The 23,573-nt window shown below is 35.6% G+C and overlaps 1 protein-coding gene across 1 annotated transcript in view; it reads right to left on the bottom strand.

Moving 5' to 3' along the window:
- The window catches only part of LOC145693260 (endoplasmic reticulum-Golgi intermediate compartment protein 3), a 112,412-nt gene that overhangs the window by 51,106 nt on the left and 37,733 nt on the right, over nucleotides 1-23,573 (bottom strand). The window contains exons 6-8 of the mRNA XM_081769098.1: nucleotides 21,974-22,139; nucleotides 10,630-10,687; nucleotides 9,914-10,042 (exon numbers count right to left, since the gene is read on the bottom strand). Coding sequence (XP_081625224.1) covers nucleotides 9,914-10,042; nucleotides 10,630-10,687; nucleotides 21,974-22,139 — 353 coding nt within the window. The remainder of the gene's footprint in view (nucleotides 1-9,913; nucleotides 10,043-10,629; nucleotides 10,688-21,973; nucleotides 22,140-23,573) is intronic.

Genomic DNA, 23,573 nt, shown 5'->3' with positions numbered 1-23,573 from the left:
CTCTGCAATTCCGTGGTTGTCAATAAATGAGCGAAACCATGTATAGTAAACTACACGCTTATCTTTATCCAGCTCCTTCAATTTCTGAACACTGCAAATATGATATGCACTAAAGTGTAACCTCTTCATCGTTTTCTGAGTACTTCCACTTGAAATCTGAGACTGGGCTGATAGTCTCCTAGAGTTTTTTGAGGACGAACGCTGCATCACAGTTTTAACCTCAGCCAGTTTAGCATCAGTCAAAATAGGTGGTCTGCATCAAATCTGTTTTCTCTAAAATGGGCGATTAGGCTCGAAATGGTTGAATTGTTAGAGACTGCCACATCAGGATATCTCCTACAAAATTCGTCTGCAACACGTGCAGAAGAATATCCACTTGAAAAATAATGTTCAACAATAAAAATTCTTTGCTCTTGGTAAAAAATATGTTCACCATAAAATACACAAAGTACTACTGCAAGTGTTGTGTGCTCAATACTTACCTCAGTAGCGTCTAGGTTTGTTGTTAATACACACAATGCCATCTTGCGGTAGCCGATGGGACTTTTCAACTATAATACTATTTATAGACAACTGAATTTGGATATTCGCGACTTTTGGATCGCATAGTATTTTAATCGACCTACAAATTCAACAAGAATCTATATTGTTATATATACAGTTTCAGACAACTTTGTAGGAGCTATATGTACAATGATTGTCAATTGCTATGGAACAAATACCTAGGTACATGTTCACTCGTAACTTTCGGGAACATGATCCTGCTATATAAAGTGACCAATATGTAAGTACATACAGATACATACTAATTTAATGGAAACACGTCAGATGTCTGAGTTGCCAACGGTTAGGCGGCGATTGGTGGCGTTTTAGGGAAAATTCCATACTACATGAGGTGCAGTAGAACGGCAGTGTGCAGTGAACTGAGCAGACAGTGATAGTGTACAATGGATATGTAGTGCGAGTGTGATGAAAGCGGCATGTGTGGTGAATTTCGCGAGCGACTGTTCAAAGTGATGATCTACGAAACTCACCACAAGAGCCATATCGCCGAGGAACAATGGTTGGAAGAAAACCCGCAGTGACCAATCCCACCGAGCATTAAAGCGGATTGTCACTCACAAGCGAAGTTCGGGAAAAAGCATTCGCCAGCAGAAAAACTAAGCACGCCACTTGAAGGACCAATTCATGCTGATTACAAGTTAATAGAATTCCTGTACAGTTGAGAACTGTTCGAGAGATTCAACTTGGAAGTTTATATGAAAAAATGAGTATATGCGCATTTAAATGCGTTAAGTACAACATTATAAGCAACGACTATTGACATACGAATTGAAACGGAGGTAACAAAAAAAAAAATTAAAAAAAAAAAAAACCTTTTGCAATAAGTAACGGGTTTGTTAGTTAAAATTAGTCATTATACTGTTCACAATAATGATAGATTAAAGTTGAAAATTGATCACTGATGATCTTCTGTTCTATAAAGAAATGACGCAGGCAAAAGACTTCCTTGTACCATGAACATTTTATATGTGCAATTATGTTGCATCCGTCAAGGGAACAGTTCACATAACTAAAGCGAAAAACAAATTCGATAGGTGATTCAAAAGGTATATAATTTGTTCGCTAAGCTGCCTTGTGAAACGCAATTTGAAACAATCCAATATATCGCGGTGATCAGAACTGATTCATTATCATGGACACGAACTTTATTTGATTGTTTCGTTGGTACATCATAACGTCTGGATGAAGTTTCATGCTATGTACAAATCTCCTGCCATAATCTTTTATTGGTTGGAATCCGAACACATCAAATGGTTGTACAAATTGTGCATTTAACGTTGAATCTCTCGAAAAGTTCTCAACCGTACAGGAATTTTATTAGTTTGTTGTAATCAGCATGGTCTTTCAAATAGCATGCTTAGTTTCTCTGCAGGCGAGTGCCTTCCCCCGAACTTCTCTTGTCAGAACCGTCGTGCAACTGCGGTGCAAGTGATGGAAGAACTCTAGCAGCACCTCCCACAATGTATCGACACAGTCACGAGTACATAGGGGTCGGATTGTACGAGCGAAACTGCTGATGAGAGACCGTAACACTTTAATACAACGTCAGTGGTTCCGCGAATATGCAACATGGACCACTGATGATTGGAAACGTGTGATATGGTCAGATGAGTCATCGTTTACCTTATTTTAAATCATGCTTCTACGTGGCGGACGCTCAAAGAAGTGTATGATCCGCAGTGTCTTTCCCCTGTCCAAATTGTGAAACATGGCGGCAGCTCTGTGAAGTTGTGGGCCAAGTACTTTGGTTTTCAATGGGTTTTGTGCTGACACTATTCTGTCCGTGATTACGTCGCCATATACCACAACAATAATGCGCCTATTCCACAGCCAGAGCTTTTGCGGCATGGTTTAAGGAACACCGGAATAAAGTTGGACACCTCCCCTGGACGCACTGCACACAGAATGATGTAGTGTTCCACTTGCTGCAACCTCTATTACTATTTCACGCCACATCAGACCTCTTCTGAGGGTGAACGGTGGTCCAATTCCATATTAATATGGCAAGTTGCGCTTTTTTTTTCATTAAATTAATCAGTATCTGTATGTCAGTCACCCTTATTGTCAAATGATGACTGGAATCCTCCGCCTTGCGAAGGAATAGGATGTGATGAACCGAAGATGAATATGAAAAGATGGCATGAAATGAAAATTTCCATAAATAGAGAGATTTATCATTACATCAGTAAGGGTATGACCACCTCGCATATCACAACAACCTGCACATCCATTTGATATGCAGTCGATAAGTGTGTTCAGGAAAGGCTTGGGTCAGTTGTCCCATTCTTCTTAAGTGCAAATTTGTGAGCCTTGAGGGTCCAGATTGGAAGATTTCTCTGTGTAACTCGTCTTCCGAATAAATCCCAGCCATGTTCAATGGAAATAAGATCTTAGGAATGTGCTGGCCAATCCAATCCATAAGATTGGTGTCCTCTTTCTCCAGTGTCTCTGTAAGTTGTCAGTTTATGAGGGTGCGTGTTATCTTTGTAAAAGAAGTTAATATCCACTGCTCCACGGAAAAGAACATATTTCAGGACATCAGTAGAACAACGTTCTCCAATAATGGATTTTGCGTCGAAGATATGCAGTGGCGTTCTTTCATTTTTCATTATGCCTGTCCATATCATAACTCCAGGGTTCCTATACCCGTCGTTCACGGATGTGTTATGGACCACAAAATGTTCCTCGTTCTCTCCACACCATATGACATCTAAAATCACTTGTCATACAGAATCATAACCTACTAGATTGGGCCATTTCCCTTGTCCCAGTCACGATGTTCCCTACACTACTGTAACGTAGCACAACAGTGGACAGCAGGGGGAATAAAGGAAAACACTTTTCTGGCTTTGAAGGATAAAACCCCATACTATTCAGTCATCGTAAAATAGTTCTAGGGAACACATGGCCTAATTCCGGGCACGTTCAAGCCTATAAATGTTTGAACTTTGAAATAATCGCTTTTTTTTATTTATTTATTTATTTATTTAAAGGAACACTAAGGTAATTGACTTGCAAAAAATATATTCCTTGCTATCTATGTTAAAATATGAATTGTTGTTGATAAAGTTATTACTCAGAATCTCGTTCTTTGTCCAAATTTTTCTTATCTGAATTTAGCATAATATTATTTGCTCTAATAAAATAGACATACTTCTTTTTATCCGTGACGACATTTTATGCAAATTATAAACTTCTTTGGCATTATACTTAGTAGTATGTAAGTGTTTTGGTAGATCTGAGACAGATGCACTACCCTTTTCTAGTTCCATTAGAGTAGAAAATCCTAATATTTGTAATGATAAATAATGATAAGGGGGAATTTAAACGTTGAATGGACTTTTCAAGTAACTACCTCATTAACAAAATTTTGCATAGGCTACATAATCATATCCAAATTTATATAGATATACACCCTCCATTCCAAAAGAAACCGAACGTTTTAAAAAAACAAAAAAGCAATGAACATTTTGGAACAAATCATTTTTATTAATCAATGTATTCCCCTTCTGCATTGATACACATATTTGCACGCTCCAACAAGTTGTCAAACGACTTCTCCATGTCCTTTATTGGAATGGTCTTTAGGACGGCGGTCGTCGCCTTCTCAATGGCATCAATCGATGCGTGCCACTTTCCTTTCATCGCCAAATGCAGTTTCGGGAACAGATAGAAATCGCACGGAGCGAGATCTGGTGAATAGGGCGGATGATGCAACCGAATAATGTGATTTTTGACCAAAAATTCAGTTACAAGTCGCGAACGATGTGATGGTGCATTATCGTCCAAAAGAGTCCAACTGCCGATTTCGCGATATTCGGGCCGAATACGACGAATTCTTGCCAGCAAACGCTTCATGACGCCCAAGTAAAACTCTCCAGTGACTGCCTGGCCGGGCTGAACAAATTCTTTGTGGATAATTCCTTTTGACTCGTAAAAACAAATCAGCATCACCTTAACTTTTGACTTCACCAAGCGACTTTATTTGGGTGTTCCTTCATCCGGCGCTCTCCATTCAGCACTTTGCCGCTTTGTTTCGGGCTCATATTCAAAACACCACGTCTCGTCACCAGTTACAATCGATTTCAAGAAGTTTCGATCCTGCCGAGCACTTTTAACGATGTCTTTGCAATGCGCAATTCGATCAACTTTTTGGTCTTCGGTGAGTTTGTGTGGTACAAACCGCGAATTAACCTTCTTAAGGCCCAAAACTTCGGTCAAAATACGGTATGCGGTTGTTTGAGGAATGCCTAATTCCATTTCAATAACTTTCACCAACGATTTTTTGTTATGTTTGATGAATTCACGCACTTTTTCGATGTTTTCTTCCGATAATCCGGTTCTGGGACGGCCTGATCTTTCGTCATCATCCAGCGTCTCTCTACCCGATTTGAATCGCCTGAACCACTCGTAAACTTGCGTACGGGATAGACACTCATCACCATATGCATTTTGTAGCATTTGGTGCGTTTCACTAAAAGTTTTACCCAGTTTAACACAAAACTCAATTGCAGCTCGTTGTTTGAAACTCATTTTCCGACCGATGTACACAACACACTGACAGTTGAAACGCAATAACTTTGTTGCCGTGCATCCAAATGTCATGACATTTATACCAGTTATCAATGAGGGACTACGCCATCTACCGGTAAAATATTACAACAGATGGCACTAGTGGTACTATTTGTTTTCAAAAGTTCGGTTTCTTTTGGAATGGAGGGTGTATGTTTTCATTAGCAGTATTGATTTGTTTCATTATTTGCACCTAATTTCCCTCACAATTCATTCTGTAAGCACTGAAAGAAAGATTCAATTTATTCGAAAAAGGATGTTTAAAAAAATATTAAGAAAGAAAATACGAATAAAAATTTTATTTATTAAAGGGTTTTCTTACTTTTCATGGATAATAATGTTTTCAATACATTTCGCTCTCTAAAGCGATGATGTTAAAGTTCCTTAAGTACAACTACTGTTAAAGCCCTGTGCATGTCAAAAGACTAAAAGATTGAAGAGTCTATTTTCTACAAATAAAGCAAATACCCTATTGTCAAGTCTATAGGGGTAGGATCAACTATTTTCAAGATCGTATAAGGGTCTGGTATGCTGTAGGGCTAATACTAGTAGATAGATTTCAAAACAACCAGAATGGTTATATGGCGCAATACATGATGCCTGGTGTCACCAGTTATCGTGAAAATAACATCGAATTTAAACTAGGGATATGTGTTATTCACAACAATACTGCAAATATTGCGGTTCATAGCCCTGGAAAGTTAATGACATATCATACCGGGTGTACATAAATGAATATAGCAGTTTATCATTATATTATTACTTAGATGAGGTGTACAAAGTTGTTTGTACGCTCAAATTAAAGATCAAGTTTAAAGACAGTATTGTATGTATGCGCGCAAATAGCTTTTCTTTGTTTCAGCTTGGCAGTGACAGTAACAAAGATGGCAACTCCTCAACAAAAGGCATTTTGTGTTTTGAAGTTTGCTAGTTGAAAATCAATTATTACAGTTCAACGTGCTTTTCGTAGGGAGTTGAATCATGATCCCTCAAATGCCAATAACATTCGTCGATGGCATAACCAGCTTGAAACAACTGGCTGTCTGTGTAAGAGTAAACGTACGGAACGACCAAGAGTGTCTGAGAAGAATGTTGAGCGCGTTAGGAAGTCTTTCTTACGAAATCCTAAAAAGTTTGTTAGGAATGTCAATGATGACAGTATGGAAGGTCTTAAGAAGACGCTTACATATGCGTCCTTGCCGGCTATAAATGTTACAGGTTTTAAATCCTACTGACTACGCTGTGCGCTCCAACTTCACAATTAAAATGTTGCAGCAGGAAACGAATGACTTTCTTGATCGTGTTGTGTGTTCAGTGATGAATTAACATGAATTTCGTTATTGTTAGTTAAAGTGTAATTAAACATCTTTAAAACTGCTATATTAATTAATATACATTTGTATTATTAGCACAAGCTATCTGCAATGCACTTTCATTGTGCGCTACTGCTTAGTCTTTGAGCGATGTATAGTGAGTTTTGATGACTCGTTCCAGGAGTTTCAGGCCAGGTTTTGCTTAACAATTCTTACAATCTTCATATCTACAAAGAACAATCTAGAGAAACAAATGATTCTGTAAGGTCTGTAACATGTTTTTCGCGTACAGTACGAAACACATGATCATGAAGGGCTATTCATAGCAGGATTCACGTGTGTTTCGTTTGTAAATTATTTCCTACTGTACATGATAATTACAAACAAAACAATGCAACACCTCAAGTCAGAAGTCGCCTAGAAATGGTTAGTCAAATATTCTGCACACTTCTGAATGATAGACTGGCTGTCCTTCTCCGCCAATGAGCGATTCGCTATACCAATACTGGCTGTGAACGTACATTTACACCTTTATACGTAAATACTGTATATGTATATATAGGGTGATTCAAATTGAGTGTTACAAACGGACTGCACGGACATTAATTACAGTAGAAACTCCGTTGGTGCGCCAAATGCAATCACGAACGTTTTTTGTTTGAGGTATTACTCATCTAGTACCTTCATTTGAAATATTTAGTGCAGGTGGGTATTAGGACACCGAACCCCTATTAGTTCTTGCTTGCAAGGCAGTACATTTGTGTTAATCCATATTGACACATAAACGCAGTTTCTACTGTAATTTGTACATACTCGAATAACGAAAGTATACTTGAATTTATGAACAATATTGAGGACTGAATTAGTATAGCTACATTCAATTCACATCCGACATTACGAAACATTATGTACCATCAACCAAAAAAGTTTAAGCTGTTTTCGTCAACTCTCACATTCAAATGCATTATCTAGTAGATGTTGAAATGATGCATTTCTTGAAAGAAACAGGCTTCATGGAAGAAGTAAAATAATAATATCATTTTCAAGAATCATTAGTAATCTTAATCCAAACTTTGTAGGAATAATTTGGCAATCAAATCAAATCGGTGAACAAGTGCAAAATGTATTTTCTTTCGTTCATTTCTAATCAAATATGACGCAAATATATTAATTTTTATTTTGAAAATTCTGAAAACTTGGTTTAAGTCTTAGACAAAAAGCTTTTCTAAGCCAGTATTTCAACTTCAATGTTGAACTTCCGTTCTTAGTGCATCGAAGAAAACTTTTTTTTCTTTCTTTCACGAGAAAATTCTAAGAAGTGAAATCCTGCTTTTTTTCTTCTCTTAAATATGGTATTTCTAAGAACACTGATATACGTGACATTTTATTTGAAACACATTTTTTTCACTTTTACTAAGAAAGTGAGAAAACAAGACAACGTGGGCATTTTGTTCCTTTTTACAAATTAATATTTGTCACTATGTTGTAATTTCATAAATTACTGAAATAGATCAAACGTATTTAAACGTGTGTGAAATATTATTCAGTGCATAAATGTTTACACCGTAAGAGATGCTGGATTGATCGTGTATTGTGGTGATATTGTGAGGAACATGTTGATATCGAATTGAGTTATATGGACTTATTTATCATACAAGTTCAAATTTGGCACTAAAACAGCAGAGATCCGTCGAAAAATTGTATCGCTGTTTAGGGCGATGATGACAAATATACGCATAGCAAGGAGCCGGAGATTAGATCCTTGAATACGTGCCTCGTTCTGGTCGCCCGTAAGTCATTGATGAAATCCAAGTAAAGAAAGCTATCGCAGAGGATTCAAGCCAATCGTGCCAACAATCAGCGCAAGAGTTCAACGTATTCGCTGAAACTACTTGCTTACACTTGCATCAAATTGGAAAAACGTGGAGGCTTAGCAGGTAGGTATCTCACCAACTGAATGCAACAAACAAGCTCCAGAGGTTCAAAATATGCATGCTCTTGCTGTCACATCACAAAACTGTCTCATCTTTCATCAGTATACTAACGCGTACTTTGTTTGGAAGAATAGACCTACTCCTTTGACCTCTAAGTCGAATATTCACCAACAAAAAATAAGGTTTGTGTATGTACACTCATGTCCAAAATAATTGTCGCATATCTATAACTGTCCTCTCGTAAGAATATAATTTGACAATGATTTTGCAGGGTACTTTTAATACTGATACTATGTGTATAATCAGGAAAAGTATATTTATGGTAAATTTCATAGGAAAAGAATGATAAATACGAAAATTGTAAGTAAAACAAAATGTTGCTAAATGGACAAGAAAGTTTATTTTCGTTTTATTGTTCTTATTTACTGCTCTTTTGACATAAAATTTGCCATATGTATGTCTTTGCCGATTATACACATACTAACAATATAATAAATACCGGGAGAATTCGTTATCAAATCATGTTCCTACAACATATTTATAGACATACGATAATAATTTTGGACATGAGTGTACATATTGTTCTGTTGCGGAACTCTTTCGAATATTTAAAGTGAACTTGCATATACTAGACCAGCGTTTCCCAACCTTTTTCAACTTGCGGCACACTACGGGTGTAACTTGAATTCTCGCGGCACACTCATAGATATTATTATTATTATTTGCAAATGTAAAATACCATGGTATTTTCTTTCTGTGATTACTGTTCTCTTTCTCACAGAGATGAAAGCTCGATCACTGTTTTTTCCCCGTGGTAATTCATTATGCTTATTTTTTATTCTAATTTTAAAATTGCGTAAAATTGCAATGAAATATAGGACTCACATTTTTAAAAATACGCTTTCTTTTTCGAAAACTGTATCCAACCTTTCACTAAGAACGAAGATCACTAAATAACGAACGAACAAACAAATGTCTTGTACTTTTAACTTTGCTGTTTTAACCAAAACCGGTGCATATTATTGCAATCACACAGCTTGCGACGCGTCGGACAAAACACAGCTGTTGAACAAAGTGTTGTTCTGTCATTCACGTGCGAATGAGTGTTCTACGAACGTTCACTTGACGCATACTGTACAAGTGCTTCAATTTCTCGGTGTTAGTATGACTCGATTCAATCGTAATATAGCAGCTAACCGTGAAAATGTGTACGAGCCGAAATACTGTCTTCTACACAGTAATAGATGTAGAATAATATATTACAATTACAGTAATTTTTTCCATGGCAGAAATTCATAGTAATGTGGAATACAAAAATATACATTTTTTCCCTTGTCTTGCAATTTGGTTGCTATAGAATTAATTTTGTTTCGATTTCCTCGCGGCACACCGGTTGGGAAACGCTGTACTAGACTAAAGCGAATAGAATATATTTTCAAAACTGAGAGGATTATACTTTGAGTACTTTCCTGCAAATAGGAATAAACGTTACTTAAAAAAAAAAAAAAAAAAAAGTTTTGTTCAACTTACCTTCTTCAGCAGTAATCTCGATACCATCAATTGGGTTAGTTTTCCCAGGGATGTTTTTACCAAATGACAAATGTCTGATGCGATGAGATGTATTAAAAGACTTCGGCGAAAATGGCTGAACATCATGTACTGCAATATAATAAATTTCCCAGTATTAACGATAATAAGTAAATAGGTTTATTTTCATAGATGGTCGCAAACCAAACTTTAGAAATAGATATATTAGTGTAAACAAGAATTCTACATTTTTAGTTCTTCGTATTCAAGAGTTCGAAGTTTAATTTATAGTTATAAAGGAGTAATTTATCTAAGACAAATTATTTATATTTTTCCATAACATGCTATAGCACAGAATTAAAGTAGAGTGTAAAATTGTAAACCACAAACATCACAAAAAATAATTCTAAATAAGAGTTGGGCCTATCGAAATGAACCTGTAAAAGTTTCTTATAAATGAAATAAAAAATTCATAAAAGACTGGAACAAGAATATATTATGGGAATTAGAAAGGTAATTTTATCTATAAATGGCGGCACATGCTATTTTTTATCCACTTGTTTAATTTTGATGTTTGGCTTCGCAGCTAATCAGAATGCGTAGAATTAACTTATTCACAGTGAGTAGGCACCTTTTTTCTAGAAAATGTCCACTGATAGTAATAATAATTATAACAATACAATAAATATTACATACAAAAAGATTAAATATTGTCTTACCATGAACGTGATTTACAGAGAAGCTTTGTCCTGGAGCTATATGGAAACTACCGCCCACCTGGAACAAAGACAATACAAAAAGCTATTACGGTATTTGTAACTATCTTACAAAGTATTAGCTATTACTAGTACTAATTAATCCCTGGTTCACACTTTCTTTTCCTTCTTTCTTTCTTCAAAATTTTAGAATATTTGAAGAATAATTGAAGCAAGCGTCAGCGAACATTCTACCATTCGACTCCATTGGCATTTGAGTGGCTGTCCGTCCATTTGCTCCACGATAACTTTCATAAAACTTACCCGATTTTAATGAAACTTGTTATGTGCCTTCCGTCAACATCTAGAAATAACCGTATACTGTTTGAGGTTGCAATACATAAAGTATAAGGGGATAAAAGAAGTAAAAACCACCCCATGTTACAAGTTCGCACACGTACATGGGAGAAAATTTTCAATGATTAACCGCGTAAAAATTATTTGATTACAATAAAACTTAGTGTATATTCCCTTTATGGCATTGTCAATATCCTCACAGCTTGAAGTTAAAATCTGCCTAGAATGAAAGGGTGAATTAACCCCCTTCCCTCAATTACAAACATATTAAACGATAATTTTAGCTTAAAATGTTCGTTTTTGGCGTAATATGTGCATTTTCTTTGACGCCTCTCAATCATACCCTCTGCAGGGAGTTAAAATCAATAAAGAATAAAGTAGTGGATTTACCCTTGTATCACTCCTCCTCTTTTTCTTTTAGACTTCCATTATTACCTTTTTAGAATTTATTCGGTTTTAATGCAATATAATTCACGTTTTTTTTTTTTTTTTTCCTGTAATTCTCAATGTTTGAGATTAAAATCAGTCAAGAATGAGTGGTGAATTAGCCTCCTAATTCGGTATGAATTTACTCATTTTCAGATTTAAAAATATGATCCAAAATATCTTTCGTAAAAACGTTAGATTTTCATGGAATATGGCATATACTTTTTGAGAATTCACATTCATTCCGACTACTTGGGTTTGAAATCAATCGAGACCGAGTGCATGAACCCTCCTTTCCTTAAGTTTAAAATTCTATGGTAACTTTCGTAAATATTATTCGATTTTAACACAATATGATGTGTTTATTGATGTTTTCACATAATCCCCAATCTGGCAGTTGATGTCAATCAAATATGAGAACTCATTTAACATTCCCCTCTCCCCCGCAAGATTTAAATAAACATTCTATGTTAACTTCCTTAAAAAGTAAAACTTTCGTAGAATATGGTCTCATTTTTCTAAGAATTTCAATCGTCTTAATTGCTTGAAATGAACCAATAATGAAGGGAGCGTGTTCTCAATTTGATATAACGTATTTTCCTGAATATTTATTAAAAACACTCAAATTTTATAGAACAATGTGTGTGTTTTGTCGGAGATTAGATACTTACTCCTATAGTTTGGAGTTGAAATTAGTGAGAGGGAGGATCGGTCGCTTTAACAATGCACATCATCATTAGTCTTAAAACGTTTCTAAGTAACTATCAGAGTACTTGCAACATATTTGTTCTCGAGATGTCCCTTTCTCTGGGATATATGTCAACAATTCAGTTATGGAGTCATACGCTTTAATGACTTCTGATAAGATTGAAAAATAAAATGTAACAGAAAAAATAATGCTTCAAATAGCATTCCAAGGAAAACAAAAACATGAGATCCAATGTACTTAGATTTCTTTAAAATAAACACATACCCACTTTAGGAGTAACGTCTACATAAAATTATATCCGCTATACATTTTACCCCATTAGTACTATTATTATCTGGGAGTTCATTGTTTCCAGTCTAGTACACGTAGGGTTTTAGCCTATGTTTCCATTAATGTACAGCGCAAAGTGTAATATTAAATATTTTGTGTTCTTTTTTTTCTATATGAAATGAATTACTACTGTTCTAAGACATCTTCACATAGCATTTGATTATCTATGTATATGAAGCACATCAATGCTCTGTGAAGGAAGAGAAGATAGAAACTTTTCTTATACTGAGTCGTCCTACATCGAATGCAGCACCATTTCTTGCTACCTCGAATAGTGTGACTCCCATATTCATTCATTCCAGTTTGTAGATTTGTGTAGTTTTCATTTCCTTTACAGTATAACGACAGTTACACTTTCACTAATTAAATTGTGTGTATTTTAAGAAAATGCATGACTGAAATGAGACAATTGTTTTTCAAGTATTCTGTTAAAAAATAAAGCATTCATTTGAAACAGAACAATGGATATGAATTCAAAAATGGTTTGATTTCTACTAATTGATAGCAGGGCAGCCTATCCAAGCCGAGGAGCAGTACACTCAGGAACTATAAACAATAGAATCAAGCCTAGTATCGTACATTCAAGAGAGAGCAGACGTGGTGTATAAAGGAAGATCCTTCTCACGAAATGTCACAAACACACAGCATATTTACATACAGACAGTAATAATAATAATAATAATATATATTACTTGTTACCAGATCTGATTTCCTAAACTTAAAATTTATATATATATATATAGGACTAACCATGAGGTGCCATTTAATGCTGACACTTACAGCAAAACAAATAAATACTGGGAAGTGAATTAACATGTAAATTAATATATAAATAATTACTATACATAGAATATGAAATCCATACGATTAATATACATAGTTTATAGTGCGGATACTTTACTTTCTAATCTTTCATCTAATGAAGCCAATTATATCCCATTAGGAGTTGGACGATAATTCAAGAGGAAAGTGGGCTCATATTACCCATATTCAGGGCCGGATCTACGGAAGGGGGGGAAGGGAATTCGGGGCATTTGCTCCGCGCCGCAGCGGTTGAGAGTATGTAGGGGGCACCATTTCGAATGCAAGATTAATGCTGGCAAGTTTGGCTCAGGCCTTATGGACGATGATGGGATTATTGGTGGAATTAAGAAAGTGGGAGGAAACGTGAGAACTCACGCACACGAGTCAAATAAGAGAAATATAGGCATTTCCAACATTTATTACTTTTGTTCACTGGAATTAGTTCAATGAATTTACACTTTGTCAGGCCAAAAAATAAATAATTTGGTCTTACGAAAAGTGCCGAAAAGACGTTTTTCCTTTCATAATTGGTTGGCGTTACTTTTTTACACGTAATAAATTTTGTCCAATGCAAACTATTTTATTTTTATTTAATAAAATAATAAAAGTAGCTTAATGTGCTAAACATATTTTTAGGTACATTTTAATATATAAACGGTTTAAATTATACTATTTCACAATTAAGAAAGGAATATGAAAATTATAGAAAACCAGTCGAAACATAACGTTTGGCTCCAGGTATTTTCTGATGATTGGAGACTAGTGAGATAAGATTGCAATTAACTAACTAACTAACTCTATGGCCTATAGAACCCGGAGGTTCAGTGCCGCGTTCACAAAAGCTCTCCACTGACTTCTATCCTTAGCTAATTGGATCCAGTTTCTACTTTGTATTCCTATCTCTGCGAGATCCATCTTAATATTATCCTCCCATCTGCGCCTAGGCCTTCCTAATGGTCGTTTTCCTATGGGTCTACCAGTCAAGACTTTGAAAGCGTTTCTACTTTCTTCCATTCTAGCTACATGACCTGCCCACCTAAGCCTCCTAGACTTGACGACCCTAACAATGTTGGGTAAACCGTATAAACTATGTAGTTCCTCGTTATGAAGCTTCCGCCATTCCCCATTCCCGTTCCTCTTGGGTCCGAATATTCTTCTCAGGATCCTGTTCTCAAATACTTTCAGTCTATGTTCTTCCCTCAGAGTAAGCGACCATGTTTCGCAACCATACAGAACAACAGGCATGATTATCGTTTTATATATTTTAAGCTTCAAATTCCTCGACAGAATTCGCGACGACAAGAGATTTTGAACCGAATAGTAACACGAATTCCCTGCTTTTAGTCGACATTTAATTTCTTCGTGAATATGATTTTCGTCTGTTAATATTGATCCTAAATATTTGAAAGTATCCACTTTATCAAAAGTATTATTTAATATTTTAACGCCTCCACAATTCGCCGTATTACGGTCCCGACGCACTTCCATGTATTTAGTTTTCTCTGCATTTACTTCTAAACCCATGTCCCTGCAAGCGTTTAATAATATCTCTGCATTTATTTCTACTGTTCTCCTATCATCCCCTATTAAATTTACATCATCAGCATATGCCATAACCTGGTGAATGCCGTTCAACTCTAGGCCCTGGTTGCTATCTTTGATTTTCCTTATGGCGTATTCCAGCACAAAGTTAAATAATAATGGCGACAACGCATCTCCTTGTTTCAGGCCATTTTCGACGTGGAAGCTCGTGGACAAAAATTTTCCTACCCGGACTTTACTTTGGGATTCACTTAAACATATCTTAATTAATCTAATTAGCTTTCTCGGTATTCCAAGCTCTGTAAGAACGTTGTATAATGTTTCTCTCCTAACCGAGTCGTAAGCCTTTCTAAAATCAATAAATAGTTGATGTACCGGGGTATTGTATTCCCACTTCTTTTCGAGTATTTGGCGAATGGTAAATATTTGGTCGATAGTTGATCGATTTCGTCTAAATCCGCACTGATAATCTCCAATAATTTCATCTGCGTATGGGGTCAATCTTGTTAACAGAATATTTGAAAGGATTTTATAGGATGTTGACAGAAGAGAAATGCCTCGATAATTATTACAGTCAGTTTTGTCGCCTTTCTTGTGAATTGGAACAATGATTGACTCTTTCCACTCTTGTGGCAATTCTTCCTTGTTCCAGATAAGGAGAATGAGTTTGTGTATCTTGTTCCACAATTTTTCGCCTCCAGCTAAAATTAACTCAGCCGGAATTTCATCTATACCCGGAGATTTGTGTTTCTTTAATTTCTTTATAGCGGCTTCCACTTCTATTCGATTGGGTTCTGGAATATACGGTTCTGCGGTGTGTATCTCCTTTTCTCCACGCACATTAGTTTTTGGCTGCGTGTTCAGCAAATCGTCAAAGAAATCTTTCCATCTATTTAAGAGGCTATCCGTATCAGTGAGAACTGTTCCGTCAGATTTCTTTAATATATAAGCACGAGGTTGATAGCCTTTCTTAAATTCGCTGATCCCCTTATACATGTCCCGAATATTTTTATTTTTACTATTATCTTCAAGTTCCTTAATTTTAGCTTTCAAAAAATCCCGTTTCTTTGTTCTAAAAGTTTTGGAAGTTTCCCGCCTGATATCTGCGAAATTTTGTGTAGTTATTTCATTCGGATTTTGTAGCCACCGTAATTTTGCCTGTTTTCTCTTCTCTACTAGTTTAATGCATTCTTGGTCGAACCATGGTTTGTTCCTACGTATTTCCGCGTGTCCCAGTTTTTCTATTGCTGAACTTTTAATGCTATCTCTAATTTCAATCCAAGTATCCTCAACACTAGTGCACTCCGAGTCTTCTAAAACCGAGAATCTATTCGAAACTTCAATCTGGTATTCCTCTCTTACCTGGCTCTCTTCTAATTTCTTTAAATTAAATCTCTCCGTTTTCGGACATTGAGTATTACCTTTATTCAACGATAATCTCTCCCGTATTATCGCTGCTACCAGGTAGTGATCAGTGTCACAATCAGCCCCTCTAAACGACCGGACGTCAATTATGCTAGATTGTCTTCTTCTATCTACTAAAACGTGATCAATTTGATTATGTGTTTTTCCGTCTGGTGATGTCCAAGTGTATTTATGAATGTCGCGATGTGGGAATTTTGTACTCTTCACGATTAGGTTTTTGGATGTTGCAAAGTTCACGAGTCTAACACCGTTGTCATTACTTTCCTTATGCAGACTTTCGTTCCGTATAATCGGTTTGAAAATATCCTCTCGTCCTACCTTCGCATTGAAATCCCCTAATAGAATCTTCATATGATATCGCAAAGATTGCAATTACTTTGAGTAAAAGAGTTTATAATTCTGATAACTTGTCAGTAATCTGACATTATTATAATTGTTGTAGAAGATGGAAAAGAAATATGAAACATTGATACGCGTGATTCTTTGTCTTTCCGTTACTTTTCTTAACCAAAGCTGTTCGTTATAAAACTAGGGTATCTCTTCGATTTAAAGAGGATACTGTTTTTATGTTGTAGGTTAGAGAAACGTTGACGAAATGGCTTCGGTGTTTGGAAACAAGAAATTCTCTGGCAACAAGAATAGAACTAAAGAGAACTAAGAGGGGAAGACAATAAGGTATATGAAACGGCAATGAAGTGGTTAGACAAAAAGGGATGATTCTCATAGTTTCGATGATTTCTTTTCCAAAAATAGGAAAAATTTGAAAATGACAAGTGTTCAGCAGTTTAAAGTATTGCAAGAAATGAAGACAGTTTTCCTGAATTGCTTTCTAGCAATGACAGTCACAGCTCTTCTCAACCGGAGGAGCACATTGTTTTCCCAGTTGCTGCACATAGTCTAATACCGAACAAGAAATTAGAAGTCCAAGACGCGAGAAAAAAGTTGATATGTGCGTTCAAGTCCTAGTGCTTATCTAAGCAAGATATCAGACCAAGAAACCTGATATTTTGTACAAAATTTCATCGTTTCGTCACTGAATCCAGAGAACATAGACTTTTCTTTTACAACCAGAGAAGGAAAGCGATTAACTCACCACATGTGGTCCAAAATTCTTCCAAACAGGGAGAAAACCAAGCGCTCCTAGCTCGTGTATTCAAGAAGTGGAAATACTCTTCTTTGCTTTCCCTGTAAGTTATTTTCTGACTCCAAACAAATTACATTTTCATCTTCTAGTGCTATATCAAAATTAGTAAGTTCTGGGTTTAAAGATTAGAAGAAAGTATCTGAAAGAATGGCAAATCATGAAAATTCAGTCTCCCATAAGAAGTTTGCTGTGCATTGGAAGTGTCTCATGAACTCCCTCAATTTAGACAAAGGAGTGGAATCTATTCGAACAGAAAATGAGAAGTGGAAGAAGATTTTATCGATATATTGATGCGGTGTGCTGCATGTTGCTTATTCTTCCGTGGTAGCAAAGAAGAGAACACAGAACTACGTTGCTCTGACCGTTTTGACCTAGAGAATGGGAACTTTATTAACCTCATTCTTTTTCTCTCAGAGCACAATCCTACCTTACGAGAGAGGGGTCTGTTTTTGAAAAAGGTCAGATGTCATACATTTCACATGACATTCAAAATGATTTCATCGCCTTAATAGCTAAGAGAGTAAGGCAAGAAAGTCTTAATGAAGTGCGCAAGGCTAAATATTACTCCAAAATGTTTGACTGTACTCCAGATGTATCTCACACTGAGCAAATGAGTCAGGTTCTACGCTGTCACATTTCAAGAAAGTAGAGGAGGAACTGTGAAGTAGCAGAAAGCTTCATTGAAGTGCATAGAAAAAAAGGCGAAGATTTGACGGTAAATGGTCTAATTGTACAAAGGATAAAGAAAAATGATCTAATTTAGCAGAATGTAGAGGACAGTATTACGACAATGGTGCAAATATGATTGGAAAATATCGTGAAGCTCAGGCAATGATTCAATCGTTAAACAACCTTGCGCTGTTTCTGCCATGTATAGCACATTTCTTGAATCATGTAGGAGTATATGCAACGTAATCAGAACCAGAAGCTGAAAACCTGTTTAGCATCGTTCAGAAAACGTGCATAAGGCACGATATCTTTTTAAAAAATGTGAAAATCACTCTTAAAGGTACTTCGGACACAAGATGGAGTGCAAACTCAGAAGCAGTGACAGCTCTAAAGTCTGAATTGGAAAAATGTTCTCGCAGCATTTGATGAAATTATAACTACTTCCTCGAACTCAGAAGTCAAATCAGTTGCAAACAAACTTAATGAAATCAATTAAAGATCTTAAATTTGTAATTAATTTAGTATTTTGGGGCTCAGTTTTGCATGAAATAAAGCGAGTGAACAAAGAAATACAGAATAGGGATTTGATTTTGCAAAACTCTCTTGTCTTATCAGGTCTTTTGAACATAATCTTCAGGTTCAGGAATCAAGGATTCGACAAATGGCTATCGGAAGCTAAGGTTATTGTTAATTTGATAGATGAGGAAGATAGTTCAGAGAAAAGCGTATCTCGAAGAAAAAGAGAATGTCAGGAGAGGAGGGAGAGGATGAAGCGAGATCTATTACTGAAGAGGATCGCCTTAGACAATCTTTCTTCAGAATTCTTGACCTCTTGCGGGAAGAACTCTTTAGTAGAATGGACAGGCTCAAAGAAGTAAGCAAGGACTTCAGCTTCCTTAGAGGAAGTTCATTGTGTGAAATATCTTCGCAGGACTTGAAAAATCGTGCGAGGATCTCACTTTGAAATACCAAGACGATTTGAAAGCTCAACGCTGTAGAATTATGTGTAGAAATTGAGTCTTAAAGACCAGTGTTTTATTCTTGCCCGACCTCAAGAAGTCTGTGGTTCTTAGAAATTTTTTACCCTGCCGTGCTGTGTCGCATCTTGTGAAAAAAAGTTTCAGCAAACTAAAACGCATTAAAACATACTTACTTTGAACCATGGGGAGGAAAGGCTTTCAGGTTTGGCAACATTAACTATAGAGAACAAGATCGCTTACTCAATATCTTATGAAAATATTATTGATGACTTTGCAGAAAAGAAACCCAGAAAAGTACTTTGTGAGCGCTCGTTATAAAGCGAGAAGGGAATTGTATAGAATATCGTTATTGATAGGTACTATAAATAAATGTAGTTGTTCTCTATATTTATTGCTACATATGAATGGATGTGAAACGTGTGTAATTAACTACCTTAAAGTTAAACATATATTACTAGAAGAATTGTCTACACACAAGTGGAAGGCCCACACACAGAGTGAAGCTAATATACAGACGCAAGGAAAAACCAACATACACATGAGAAAAGCCGATATCACTTGAGAAAAGCCAATATCACATGCGAAAAGTCAATATACACAATTATCCACATACAGGTGGAAGGCCTGCAAATAGCGTGAAGTCAAGCATACAACTGAAAAGCCAATATACACATATAGGAAGAATCAGAAAGTAAGTCAACGAAGAAGAATTTTCTGAGCCAACAGAAGAAGAAAAAGCTACAGGTTATCAAGTTAAGGGTCCATATTTATAGAAAAAATTTTCTAAATAGCTTGTTTGATTTTTTTTTTTCAACACTAATATTACTTCACGTTAAAATCTGTAGGACATTTCGCAATATGTTCTAATAGATGTATATAACAAAGTTGCATCTTTTACAACTATGTCTTTTGTGGACTTTTTACGAGGAAAATTCTGATATTTTTTTTTTTTTCAGTATAACAGAGAATTTTATTTTCGAAATAAATGAACTTCAACAATGAACCAGTTTCAGAATCTAAGTTTTAATAAATATCATAAATATTTAATATAAATAAAACGCAAACATTGTACAGGGTAGCCCAAAAGTAGGTATACAGTCCTAAAAAGTATGACATTTTAATTTGTTAACATAATTAGTTTATTTGCTTCTGTTTGTTCCAAGCTTAAGCAGGGTATCTACTAAAATTCCAAATGAAATTTCGTGACTTTTTCGTGACCTTTTCTTTACCAAACCATAAAATTTCGTAACATTCTCCAGAGCGAATTTGGGTGCGAATTGGGCCGAATTTTCATGTATGCGATAGAAGCGTGCTTTGCTTGCGATTGGTTGCGTCTAAAGCCAAAAACAGACATGTTTGGTAGTGAATTTTGACATTTTATAGAACAAAATTTTCCAGTTTGTACTTATATTTGTACAGAGAAAAAAAATCGTGACCCAAAAGCTAAATTACGTGACTTTTTCTTGACTTTCATGACCGTTTTCTGATTTTGTGACTTTTTCATGACTTTCGTGACCGATAGACACCCTGTTAAGGTATGAGTGAAAAGAGATTAGAAACAAATAATAAAGAAACTGTAAGTCACTGTTTGTATGGATAACAAGAAGTAAATTATATAAAATGCCATGAGCTGGTCAGTACAGGACTGTATACCTACTTTTGGGCCCCCCTGTATAATGTATCGGTAGTGTTTCGATTATCAAGAAAATGTCTTCTGCAGTGTACTTTTAATGCTTCTCATTTTGTAACTTTTGGATACGCTTTATAATTGGTTTGAAGCTCATATTTGGACACAAATTTCAGTAAAAGTTAACAAAGGGAGAACGATGACAAATGATTTATACTTTTTAAAATATATATATGTATTTTAACCTAAGATTTGTTCCAATCCCTAACATAAGATATTTAGACTTGGGAGGAAAATATTTCGTAGATCCAGCCCTGCCCACATTGATTTGAATTCATATAGTCTCATTGTGATATTTATCTTTCGGCTATCCGCTGAAGCTATGGTCACGGATATTAAACATATATGGAATAAATACTACAAGCGTCAAGATATAAACAGGAACAAACTCACCAGAGAAAAAATGTGCTAAAACAGCTGTGAGAATTCAACTGTCAAATGTGCGACTATGGGTTTCATATCACCTAGGTTGTCAAACCTCAGTTTTGTAAGTGAAGCTCGCAAATTCTTGTTCGTAATTTTGAGTGCCAATACTAGTATTTTTTAAATCACTGTCTCCCATTTGTTACTTACCCATATCAAGTCTTGGATATTTTAAGAGAATAATCAAATATTCAGCAACATGTTTCTGAGTTTCAACTTTAGCTTCAAACAAAATTCTTGCATTTGTATTATTGCATTGAGTTGAGTTTAAGACCGACTTTTCTCATTTTCCACCTCTGGAACTTCCTACTATGTATTTTGTTGTTATTATTGGATTGTAGCTTAGCATTCATTTCAGCATCAAGGCTTATGACACATGGAGCTACAGCTCAATGCAGGACGTGGACCTACGAATCCGAACCACATGAGTTTCCACCGGCAATTGATCCCGGGTCTCCCGCACCGAAGGCACGCTCGCTAACTATGCTATGTATTTTAAAAATTACTTTGGTTATAAGGATATAACCTTTCTGACATCTGTATCTTGTTGAATACATTTTGTTCATGTAGCTGTCGAGTGAGAAATATAGGCAGCCCTTCTTCCTTTCTCAGGGCACGTAAGAGGTAATAGTTAGAACTTCTTTTTTTTTCTTTTTTTTTTATCTAAAAGAATATCTTTTCCGTAACGTAGGTAAAGGATATCCACTGACAATGCGAATCTTGAAAGTACAATCATGTCTTCCAATAGATCTCTTTTCCAAAAACTTAAGACTTGATCTTTGCAGAAAAAGAGGAAACGATAGGAAATTATATATGCTAATTTATGCTAAAACATGCAAAAGAACATTCAAGTTAAATAAAGTCATATTTACCCTATTAACTTCCATGTAACCGTAAATATGACAACCTTCTTTGAATGCTGCTTCTAATTTCTCACTGTAATGTTCATTTTTACACTGCTCAATATTCTCAGGATCAGGAAAAGCCCATTTTTTTCTCCTGTATGCTTCTCTCACCTCCTCACATGTATTACAGCATCTGTAATTGCAAAGATAAAACTTTAAATAAATATATTTCATCTTAATTTCTATAACACATTTTTACTAGTTGGAGCTTAACGTCTGTTTTTTTTTTTTTTTTTATTTATTTATTTTTTATTTAACACCGAGGCTATATGAGACGTACAACGTATAGCTTAACGTGAGATACAAACGATGAGTTTCCACTGAGAATTGAATATAAGTTGCTAACTGAAGGTATATTCAACATTTTTGGGTTACAAATACAGCAAACATGACTACAACTACATATTCTTAGTGATATAACTGTGTCACTTGCTCTTCTGTCACTGAGTTTCGCATCGCCTAGGTTGTCAGACCTCAATTTTTTTAAGTAAAGCTCACAAATTCTTGTAAGTAATTTTGTTGTGCCAATACTTTATGTGTAATCTCTTCCAGCAGAGTTGTCGAAATGCCTTGAAACCAAGTTGGAACTGAAGTTTGAAAAAATAAGCTCAACTCAAATTATTCTCACATGATCTCTGTCTGGAAATTTCATACAAAATTGCAATTTATATCTGAAAATTTAATATTAGACGACAAAATTCATATACTATAAAACCTGAATTCGTACGAAGGGTTGATCCATGAGCGACCCCTCCCCCAGAAGAGGAAACTTTCTTATTTTATGTATAAATAAAACCCATCCCAGAGTTTGGAGCTCTTAAAAGTAGCCCTAAGTAGCTGTATTACAAACTCCCCCCCCCCCCAGAATTCCGTCCTGGATCCGCACCTGATTCATATACTAATAAATTAAGAAACGAGAATTATTTACAGTTTATACGACATATTTAACGTTTAACTTTAAAGTAAGGCAGAAGAAGCAAATTGTATCATATTCAGAAGCATGCTATTCTCATACTTGCAAGACTCAATTACGCCATCACTAACAAGAGGTCTACGACCCAGTCAATAATGGAAAACGTTAACCTCAGAATTCTTCACAAGATCAGAACTGCAAATTATCGTGCGCACTTTTCGTTAATTTCATCATGAGCCAGTTCACTTCCGAAATCTACGTGAGTTGAGTTTAGTTTAAAATAATTTAGATTTGAGTACAAAATCATGGTTATTTCAAGCTTACGTTTGTATTTCTTTCTCATTCACAATTTAAAGTTAAAATTAACTAACAATCTACAAAGAAATCAAGAAACACGAAAATGGGTTTTCCAGGATGCCAAAGAAGAACCACACAGCAAAATAGGAATCGTCCGGTATCACTGTTACAAAAGAAGCATAATCATATCTCTAATGAATTCACTTTGATATTAATGCTGCTAATGAAACTGATTACTGGTTATGGTAATCTACCTCATAAGTAGTTTTTAACTGATCCCATCTTAAAAACAGCTTTCATTCAAAAAAATATTAGATTGATGCAAATGAAATGTACATCCAAAATGTGTCATTTTAA

The sequence above is a fragment of the Thermobia domestica genome, chromosome 8 (genome assembly GCF_964235325.1).
Source record: "Thermobia domestica chromosome 8, izTheDome1.hap1.1, whole genome shotgun sequence".
NCBI lineage: Eukaryota > Metazoa > Arthropoda > Insecta > Zygentoma > Lepismatidae > Thermobia > Thermobia domestica.
This window is presented reverse-complemented; position numbering and strand designations above follow the sequence as displayed.